This window comes from Pantherophis guttatus, chromosome 2 (genome assembly GCF_059756535.1).
Source record: "Pantherophis guttatus breed Tessera chromosome 2, ASM5975653v1, whole genome shotgun sequence".
Classification (NCBI taxonomy): domain Eukaryota; kingdom Metazoa; phylum Chordata; class Lepidosauria; order Squamata; family Colubridae; genus Pantherophis; species Pantherophis guttatus.
Window position 1 is genome coordinate 105,109,070 of NC_142064.1, and position 11,508 is coordinate 105,120,577.

Sequence of the window (11,508 nt, forward strand, 5' to 3'; positions counted from 1 at the left end):
AGTATTACTACTAATTGTGATTTCCCCTTTCCATCTTTTCTATCTCCTATCTCTATTCAGTGTATCTCCTCCTGGTGGTGACTTCTCTGACCCAGTTACTTCTGCTACTCTGGGTATTGTTCAGGTAGGCAATAATTTTGCTCTCTGATTAGAATGTAAGCTTTAATAAAAGCTTCTTGAATGTAGTTGGTGAGTCTGTTACTATGAAAGACTCGGTGTTGTCATTCTTAATCTGTTTATAAATATTTAGGCACATGAGTTTGAGTGGCCAGCCTGCAGCAAATGCATTAATTCACCATATGCCTTAATTAGAGGCTACTATTCTGGTTCTGAGGTACTTAGTTTGCTGTCCAGCTTTCCAGGGACTTCTTATTCCCAACATCTGATGATTAATCCATCTAACATAGTACTGCTTCTTCTGACAATGGTTCTGTAATATTCTGGCCATCTTTTGTACCAGTTTATACTGAGACTGTTGGATGCTTATCCTATGGTTGGGTAGGTAATATATAGAAAACTATGTTCTGTAAATTTAACTGCTACAAGATGACTAATTGGCTGTGCTAAGCAGACATAAAAGAAGGCAGGAAGTTCATTCACTTCTGCTCCTGCTATTAGAAGGTTGAACTGCTGAAAGGAACTGTGTCTGTGTTACTGAAGAGAACTGGAATTGTAAGCAAACTATGTTTTTGTGTTGAACCGTGATTATTTGAAGTATAATAATATTATAGTATAATTATAGTATTATAACGTAATTTGACACAATTCAATATTAATCTCAAATGCTTATTTCTTTTTTGGAGGAGAGGGGTCAATTACTGTTTTAAACAAGTTGTGATAATTCACTCAATCTAATGACACAGTTGTGCAGAAACAACTGGACTCTAATATAAATGTGAATTATGATACTTGTATAATAACATTTTTTCAAAATGTAATGCATATCATCAACCAATATGGTATACTTATGTTGAGGAAGTGTAAAAAACTATACATTTGTGGAAATGATAGAAAAATGCAAGCAAAATAGTTTTTATTTTTTTAAAAACATGCAAAAAGTATGATTGGATATGGCTAACGTTGGCAAAATGAAGAAGTGAACAAAAGGAAATTGATATGCTTGCCGATCCTTAGCTGTAAGGAATGTGCCAAAAGAGAGATCTGATTCATTTAGAATGAAGTCTTCATTAGATATATCAAGCTTGAAGAACATGGAATCATTTGAAGAATTCTTGGTTTACTTGGATCTCAATCACAAGAGACAACTTGTAATAACTGAGTTTTAATTCGGGAGGTTGTCATACAACCTTTTATGCTATGCCCTTGATGTAAAAATTCTTCTTAGCTATTAGACACAAGTTAATGGTCTGCACAGAACAAAGTATTCACTTTCCTTTTCAGTTTTGAAACTCATTGGCTATTCTTAGTCAAACTGCACTCTGAGAGTTTAATTTACAATGTCCATAGAATCCTTTTAAGGTTCAAGTGTGAAACCCTGTCCTTCTTGTGGCCTTGTCCTTCTGGAAGAAATACTCTGAAGCAAATGCAGTTCTGTTCATCAAGGATGCTCACTGACATTTTGTTACTTTTGGGGCAGGTGTTCTGGGGCTTGGATAAGAAGCTTGCTCAACGTAAACATTTTCCATCTGTGAATTGGCTCATTAGCTACAGCAAATACACACGTGCTTTGGATGAATACTATGACAAGCATTTCCCTGAGTTTGTTGCCTTGAGGACTAAAGCAAAAGAGATACTGCAGGAAGAGGAGGATCTTGCAGAGATTGTACAGTTGGTGGGGAAGGTGAGTGAAGGAACATTGCTTTTTTGGAGCGATTTCTATATTTGAAGCTATTTGGAATCATTAATTATTTAATTAGTTATAAAATGCATTGCCTTTTTTATTAAAATGATTCCAAAAAAATGTACAAACAAATGTTAAAATTACACCAATTGGCAATTTTTGAAAATCTGATGAGATATGTGCAGATGAGATTTAAGAAAATGTGTTCAGAGATGGTGTCTTGTGTGTTTGTGTCAGTGGTAGTTTCAAGATGTTGGAGACATGACATTTTTACTACCGGTATTTAAACATTTTCACAATGTTAGTATTGCTGTTAGGTGCTATACATAATCTAAAGTAATACAGTCCTAATTAAATACTTCCTTAGGCAAAATAGAAGTGAAAGTTGTTGCAACATAGGCAAGTTCATATTCCCAACCATCCAGTGAGCTGCAAAAGACATCTGTTTGTGATACCATCAAAGGTGACAGGACCAGCAAAATATTCTTATTCTCACCCTTATTCATGGTTCAAAATTGCCATTTTTCAAATCAATTTTGGTGCGTTTGGGGATGGTCAATCTCCTGTTCCTGTATCTATCCTAAAATCCTGTCGCGATGCTAAAATTAGGCTGAATTCAGCATCAGAGTAACTATTTTGGGATATTTAAGAATGGGTATCATAGCGTTGATCCCATTCTTTCTTAAATGTTGAATAAAAACATTTAAAAATGCGCCACCAATATTGGCCACTTCGTTGCTGAATTTCAAAACAGTAGCATACTCTTAGGATGCTGGAGGAGGGGGTAGCAAGCAGATCATCAATTGGTCATTAAAGAGAATTAAAGAGAAGTAGTAAAGAACAGAAAGGACTGGAGACACAATTATTTTTTAGAGGCAAGAGTAATAATACAGGTAGTCCTTGACTTACAACCACAATTGAACCCAGAATTTCTGTTGCTAAGTGAGAAATTTGTTAAGTGAGTTTTGCCCCATTTTATAACTTTTCTTGTCACAGTTGTTAAGTGAATCACTGTAGTTGTTAAATTAGTAACACGGTTGTTAAGTGAATCTTGCTTCCCTATTGACTGTGCTTGTCAGAAGACACTGCAAACATAAATATGAGTCAGTTGCCAAACGTGTGAATGTAAATCACATGACATGGGGATGCTGTAGCAGTCAAGTGTGAAAAATGGTCACACAAATAGTCACTAAATGAACTGTTGTAAATCGAAGACTACCTGTAGTATGGTTGATAACAGTGATTTTCAGTGTTAATATTAGAGCAACGTTTGTTCTCATGCCAATTGGGAGAGATGTCTAAGTAAGTAAAAAGCTAAGTAAATGTTTTTCTGTGAAGATTTCCATGATGTATTCATAACAACCAATTCTTAAATTTTGATTGCCTAGTTATCTGGATCACTCTTTTAAAAGACTTTTTCTTCTCTTTCACTTTAGGCTTCTTTGGCAGAAACAGACAAAATTACACTGGAAGTTGCCAAGCTCATTAAAGATGATTTCCTGCAACAGAATGGTTATACCCCATATGACAGGTATGGCCATGGGGAATTGGATTTTTTCTGTGGGAAATTCTGTCTGCAGAGATTGCTTGGGTAGAACTACTTCTGCACATTGAAGAATCCACCTCCTTCATCTTTTCCACCGACAATTTGCAGGGGTTATCGGCTATACTGCAGTGTTAGATAGTTTTTGTTTGATTTCCCAGAGATTGATAATTTGAAGTGAAATAGATAACTCTATCTTGGCAAAAGGAAACTTAATATTTTGATACCTTTCTTTATTTCATATCACATTTTTCCATGGCTTTATGGAAGTTGTTTTGAAACTGTTTACTCTTGTTAATGGATACTCTACAGTACTCTCTCAACTTTCCATAGAAGCTATTTTTTATGGAAAATAGATAAAGAAAATAGATATAGAATATGCCTGAACGCTTTTGTGTTCAAACATATTCTATACCTGGAATGTTTTGGCATGTTAAGTCCTGTCTGGGGGATTTATATCAATTTTTCAGATGTTAGGAGAATTTTGAAGCAGCTAACATTTTGCAACCTTCCCCCCATTCTCACTTCTTGCTTGGTTGTGCAGTTTGGTTGCAGCATTTTATTTTGCTTTTTCAGATCACCCAATTTTCTCTTCCTGTTGCTTACGACTGCAAATCAGAGTTGTTTCAATTGATACATAACAAGTAGTCTTTCAAACAGGTTAATTAACAAACTGTTACTACTTCTCTTTGTGGTAGTAATTACTGATAAACTTCAGAATTGAATTCAGAGGGGAAGGTATCAGTGGGAGTAGTAAAGTGATTGCAGGATTTGTTTTCTGTTCGCTATATTTTTAATTTATATTAAACCTAGGAATAAAATGAGATGTGAGATGATTGGGATTAATATATATTATTTAAAAGGTTACAGTTAATGGATTAAAATAAAAGTAATAGTATTATTAATTTAATGTTGGACTTAAAAGATTTTGATGAGCCCTGTTCACATTTGTGCTTGAGGAGCTGATACACTCTCTGCTTTAAGCTGAAGGAACCATATATGACATTCTATTTAGATGACATTTTCTAACAGGGCTTTCAGTCAAAGGAAGCATCTCCATGTGCTCCTTCAGATCATTAAGCATTTTCACATGTTAGTTATCTTTTTGCTACATTGTTCTTAATGTTAAGTTACTGGTGTGCTTGTTAACAAAGGACAAACATTACCTAACACTTTGCAGCTGATCGTATAACATCACCAATCCACAAAGGGAAAAGGTTCTATTAATGATAGGCTCATATATACAGAAGCACAGTAGCTGCAAATACCTATAATTGTTCCAGGAGGGGATTCATCTGAACTTCTTACGATAATTGAAACTGCTAATGGCGTATATCTAAGACTGGTGTACTATAAGGAATGCAGTCTCAACAGTTCAATGGTGCCATTTAATTGCTGATGTATAGATGTGGATTTTCCATAATAAATCTTCATGTCTCATGAAATCTTTCCTGGAATTTGAAATTCACAATATTCTTTTTCAAAAGCAGAATAAGGCACACAAAATTGATGTAGCTCTTCCTAATCTGAAATTGAACAAAATGATTTTTGTATACCATTTTCTATTTCCATTCATTGCAAAAATATTCATTAATAACTATCTTTCATTTTTTAAAAAGCCCCTTGGTATGCTTGGAGTACAAATAGTCCTCAATTTATGACCACAGTTGAGCCTAAAATTTCTGTTGCTAAGCAAAACAGTTAAGTGAGTTTTGTCCCATTTTTATGACCTTTCTTGCCATAATTGTTAAGTGAACCATGCAGTTGTTAAATTAGTAACACGATTGTTAAGTGAATTTGGTTTCCCCATTGACTTTGCTTGGCAGAAGTTTGCAAAAAGTGATCACATGACTCCAGGATACTGCAACTATTGTAAGTACATGACAGTTGCCAAGCATCCAAATTTTGATCATATGATCATGGGGATGTTGCAACGGTCATATGAAAAAAGGTTGTGACTTTTTTCAGTGCCATTGTAACTTTGAATGGTCACTAAATGAATGTTATAAGTCGAGAACTACCTGTAGTTCTCTTAATGTTCTTATAGTGTCTTCTAGATTAACTGATTAGACAATGCTGGCATTCCCCTAAAGAAACTTCATAGTAAAAGTGTTGGCTTAAAAAAATTGTAACCTCTTAGCTGGTAGTTTCTGTGGGCTAAAATGATCTTTGTTCCTCAGTGTTATTTTAGAAAGCTTGAAATGTTTATTGTTGCAGGGAATAGACAGAAAAATTGGTATCTTTCTCACAGGGAATTTTTAAAAATCCAGAATGAAGGGCTAGGATTCAGCCTAATGTTAATATAATTGTAATGTATAGTAGGATTCCTAGTTGACAGGTCACAAGTTAAGATTTACTTCTAATGTCAGTCTGTGAATATTCTAAAATTTCATTTAGGATGAACTGGATCTGGACCTTTAGCTTCTATACTGAGATAGTAATTATTAGACATGTCTTGATCTCTGGTAATAAAGGCTTTATTGCATGCTAAGTATACTCTGACATACAACTTCTTCCTACTTGGTAGTGTTTTCCTTGTTTCCCTAGCAGTTTAGTAAACTGATTAGACCCCTATTTTAACTACACTATGCTATATTTTCTTCTCACCTGGCACTGTTGGAGTTAGCCTACCTTTGGCCAACACTGTTTCATAGATATCAAAAATCAACTCACATTTCACATGAGTAGGAGCTGATTTTTCTATCCTAAATATTATATCAAACAGTGCTTTGATGCAAATTGTTCTATAACCTACGTGTGCTATTCAGATTTGTGTAATTGCTGGACTAAAGATATGATAAAAAACTATGGAAGTTGCTTATTCAGCTCATAGAAAAAATTCACCTTCTGTTTCCGTATATGTATTGTCTATTATAGAAAGCTGAATTTTATAGGCAACTGTTTTGCATCTGTCAATTCTTCCACAAATGTTAATTATCAAATATAAATATTTGCTAACCTGTTTATACAATTTAGTCATTAAAAAGTTCCTTAATTCTGAGAAAGATAAATTTTGCTACTATTTTCACTAGGTTCTGCCCATTTTATAAGACTGTGGGGGTGCTATCCAACATGATTGCATTTTATGATATGGCACGCCGAGCAGTTGAGACTACTGCCCAAAGTGACAATAAGATTACATGGTCCATTATCAAAGAGAACATGAGTGAAATCCTCTACCGACTTACCTCTATGAAATTCAAGGTATGTACCCTGCATTAGGATTATAACAAAACCATATGTACAAGGGGTCCTCAAAGTACGACCACAAAGTTGAGTAATCATGTGACCGGATCCAATTTTAAGATCCTTTTACTGTGGTTATAAATTGAGTCGTGGTCTGGTGAATCCAGCTTAACCAACAATGTATTTTGCTGGAAACTGACAAAAGATGTTTCAGATTGTGATCATATGACTGTGGGACACTGCAACTAGTCATAAATATGAGCCATCATTAATTCAAGCCATCATTAAGCCAAAAGTTGTAAGTTGAGGACTACCTTTAGTATTTAAATTGCAAACAAAATAAAGCAATGCTAGGAAAGTGGGTGGTTTGTTTCTGATCCTGTTTTTTTGTATTTGAAGAAATGCAGAAAGCTACTGTCTATGACTATGCAATGGTTTCTGTTCAGTACAATCAAAATGAGTGCTTTGGCATGGGCATGAGTGCAGATACAGCACCTACTAATAACAGAATAAGAATTGGAAGGGACCTTGGAGTCCAATCCCCTGCTCAGGCAGGAATCCCTATACCATTTCAGACAAATGATTGCCCGATCTTTTCTTAAAAACTTCCAGTGTTGGAGCATTCACAACTTCTGGAGGCAAATCGTTCCTCTGATTAGTTGTTCTGTCAGGAAATTTCTCCTTGGTTCTACGTTGCTTCTCTCCTTGGTTAGTTTCTATTCATTGCTTCTTGTCCTGCCGTCAGGTGCTTGGAGAATAAGTTGACCTCTTCTTTGTGACAACTCCTCAAATATTGAAACACTGCTATCATGTCATTCCTAGTCCTTCTTTTCACTAGACTAGACATACCCAATTCCAGCAATGAGGTGACTGATTTCAAGACTGTGCAGCAGCTAAGCTTGTATGGAGATCTGATCATGTTTTAGATCATATTTAGACAGAAATACTTAAAATCCAGTGGGGTTCACAAACTATATATTAAGCAATTTCTTAATTTTTTATTGCCCTTGTTCATATCCCAAATCAAACAAATATAAGATTGTTGTTCCTTTAATATTCTATTAATCTAACTGCCATTGATAAAAAACATGGTTGACAAGAGTATTTAGTTTTTTAATTAAACTGCAAGACTGTTAAGGATAGTCACGTCAATATATTAATAGGAAGCAAGAGGTAGGTCTACTCTAAGTAGTTCCAGTCTTGTAATGTGATTTAGGCAGAATTGTAGAACACCTGCTTTTCTATAACTTGAGCTGCTGATAAAACAAAGTGGATGGCTTTGTTCTCTTATGATGCCAGAAAACCGCTTCATGGTTGACATTAATTGGCTGCAGACCACCTTCAAAGTCTATTTCTGTTATCTTCTGGTACCTGTTCAAATTATGTACAAAGAAAAGTAACTAGGTTTTTTGTATCACCTCTGGATTCAGGAAGGAGGATGAAGCATTTCACAATTCCAATTTCTTTTTGAATATGAAACTTGGCACACATGCAGATTTCTATTTGATGTTATTATTATAGCAGAAGTGAAAGAGAAAATAGTAACACTGCTACATGAGGAGGTATTTATCAGTTGGAGGTATGTCTCAGGTGAAATGCTCCCGGATCGGACAATCCAGTCTGGTAGCGATGGCGGTGGGTGGTTCGGAGAACCGGTAGCAAAAATCCCTGCCTGCCCCTGCCCTATGCCCCCCAGCTGAGCCACCCAATCATCAGAGCCTTTTTTTTTCTTTTAAAAGCAAAAAAAAAAAAAATGCTTTTAAAAGGAAAAAAATGCCTCTGAGTATCAGAGTAGCATTTGTTCAAAAATGGAAGTGTAAAGAAATACCCTCAGAAGAAGAAGTTATACACAAAATTTACAGCTGTGCAGAGATAGACAGACTCACTTTAGAACTCAAAGACAAAAGTGAATCAACATACTATGAAGTCTGGAATACATTTTATAATTTGTTAGATAAGAGGAAGAATGCCAAAAACAAGGGATAACAAATGTCTTGAAATGTATATATCAATGTATATCAATATATCAATGTATATTGAATTTGTGAATGTAATATAGGTTTATTAAATACATGCATAGTTGTTTAGGAAGTAAAATACTGCATACTTGATATATAATGAAATAGGAGATATGTAAATTTGTATATAGATCAAGGAATAGAGATTATTTATTAACTTGATTTAGATGCAAATGTTAGAAACCAGAGACATTGAGCAATGTCCATTGTTTTACTTTTAAAACTAATAAAAAATATTTAAAATAAAAAAAGCATTTTTTTTACAACCTCTTCGGCCGAAGGTTGTAAAAAAAATGCTTTTAAAAGTTAAAAAAAAAAAAGTTGGCCACGCCCACCCAGTCACATTACCACCACCACCAAGCCATGCCCACAAAACTGGTAGTAACAAATTTTACATTTCACCACTGGTATGTCTGCTGGCTGTTGTTTTTCATGGGACAGGTAGATCTCAACAGGCATATCAAAGGACCAGTTCCCTCTGCACCCTTGGTAGGAATTCTGCAATGTTAAGATATTCATGACATCTTCTGAGGAATTGCTATTTCTAAACCTTTTGAGTGATTATCCAGTTTCGCTCTGTTGAATTTCAGGACCCCATGAAAGATGGAGAGGCAAAGATCAAAGCAGACTATGCCCAGCTGTTTGAAGACATGCAGAATGCATTCCGCAGTTTGGAGGACTAGAAATTCCCACTTCAGTGTTTCTCCTTTCAATCTTCTCTTTTTCCAGCAGAAGATGAAGATATACATTGTGATGAAGATTACTAATAACTGGAAAAACATTCCAATTTAGTTTGATAGTTGCGTATCTTTGTGCAAATATAAAACAGACTTTGCTAAAGTCCCAGTAAGGCTTGAAGTTTTCTCACCAAATTTAACCCTTCAACTGTTTTTCTCTTTGGAAGAGGATTAAGGTTGTCAAAGTATAGATTTCTTCAGGGAGGAAAAAGGCAGTTAAATCAGTTTTCTACTGCATGTGGTCATGCATGATGCTTCAAACGTAGTTTTGCTTATTCTTTAATGCTGCTGTTGTGTCTATAATCAATAGAGTTGATCAGAATTATAGATCACAATACTTCGGTGCAAAAGCTCTTCCCCATTCTTAATGTGCTGAAAAATCTTCAAGATTAGAACTGATGGGCAAAAATGATTCCCAACAAGTCTATGCTCAGCTATTATTTGAGGAAATGTCTTTTGAATGTACATGTGACTTGTTAAATTATTTTTTTCTGCTTTCTATGCTTGGAAATATGGACCAGAAAAGATCAACCTTTTATTTCTGGCAATGTTTGTTATTTAGAACAGTAAGTATCCTTATTTGAGCAAATGTAACACTATAAACTTATAAAAAAATGAAAAACCATGGAATAGTTGTACAAAAGTTTTTAAATTTGCTGAGGAAGAGAATGTTAAAACCCCAAGCTTTAATTATAAAAAAGCTGCTTGCTAATCCTTTTTCTCACCTCTTCTTGTAAAGATCATTATGTCTAGTGCTTTCTTATAGCATATTAACAGCAGGCCTTAATGCTCATACATAATTACAATTTAAATAATGTGAAAGATAATCTTAAAAAGAATCCTCTCTGGATTCTGTTTCCTTGCACATTTGTAAATGTATTATAATATGAAGTATGGATTATAAATATGATTCAATGGAAACTGGAAACAAGGTTGCTAAATATTATAATCAAGTAATAATATATTTCCTCTTCCTGACCACTATAACTATAGAATTGATGACCCTTCTGTTTCTGGTATGTCACTCAATATCAGTTTTGAGCCTTTCAGAAACATGCTTTTTCCTCATTTAGGCAATACCAGTTAAATTTGATAACTGCATTTTCAATTCTTTTGAGTTCTATATTCAGAAAGCTACCGGTAATTTCATTTATGCTGTTTGCAGAACATGATATATCAGTGATTAGCACAAAACAGTTTTGCTTCTTTTGCTGAAATCCTTATTGATTGTATTATGTTGTAGCATTCTATGCCTAGGAAACTGATTAACTACTATCACTTTACATAAGTGTATTATGCTGCTTTGTTCCCTATCTCCCTCACTGTGCAATTTATTTTTGGATAAAAATAAAAAATTCTCTTTGTGTCAGTGTTAGAAAAATCATACTCATGTCATGATATTACAAACTCAATGGTTCCAAAAGAGGAGGAATTGATGGGAAGAACGGCATTGTATCTATGTAGCTTTGTGTATATTTGTTCAAATCTTAAAAGAATACAATTGTGTTGATAATATACTATTCTTGCCCATCAGAGTAAAAGTTTCTAGCCTTTTAATTGGTGCTTTGTGTCAACAAGACATTACAGAATTTAGTAATATAAAAATGAGTAAACTTAAACTCTGCCTATGTTACCTATATTGGACTATTATCTTAAAGCTGATTGGAAATTATATTGAGATTCAGGATTATATATATTTAAATAATCACTCAGAAGCATCTATTCTCAAGCTTTAGGATGTTGGTAGTCTATATTCTTTGGAATTGGAATCTGTGGGACTATTGGAAATGCTTTTTATTGAGTGATTAAGGCCAGCATTTTTCTAATTCCCTTCTCTAGAATGAAAGCTTTTTTTCTTCTTGAAAGTTCATTCTATAGTGAATGATGTCTCTTCTCATGGCCTTGAGAAACTACCATACAAATTAGGTTGTATTTGGTTCTAAATTCTGTGAATTGGGATGTAATAAACATAGATGGATTCCTAGCTGTTCTGGGGGATTTTATTAATAATATAGGAATAGCATATTAGGAATATGCTATTAGGAAAACAATACTGCAAAGGCAATTGGGATAAATGCTTATCTGGTGTAAGCAGAGGTGAAATGAATGGGAAATTGTCTATCTTTTGCTTGATCATCTGTTATACCTTTCCTAAATTTTAGTATGTGCAAAAAATAGTCATTGTTTTAGATTAAGATGCACTTTTCTCAGTGCAGAGAGTAA

The 11,508-nt window shown here is 34.4% G+C and overlaps 1 protein-coding gene across 1 annotated transcript in view; it reads left to right on the forward strand.

The window, feature by feature from the left end:
- The window catches only part of ATP6V1A (ATPase H+ transporting V1 subunit A), a 35,989-nt gene extending 25,171 nt beyond the window's left edge, over window positions 1-10,818 (forward strand). Inside the window, exons 11-15 of the mRNA XM_034411120.3 lie at window positions 61-124; window positions 1,598-1,801; window positions 3,238-3,332; window positions 6,377-6,548; window positions 9,139-10,818. Of these exons, the coding sequence (XP_034267011.1) occupies window positions 61-124; window positions 1,598-1,801; window positions 3,238-3,332; window positions 6,377-6,548; window positions 9,139-9,231 (628 nt within the window). The 3' untranslated portion in view covers window positions 9,232-10,818. The remainder of the gene's footprint in view (window positions 1-60; window positions 125-1,597; window positions 1,802-3,237; window positions 3,333-6,376; window positions 6,549-9,138) is intronic.
- Window positions 10,819-11,508: the final 690 nt, after the last annotated feature.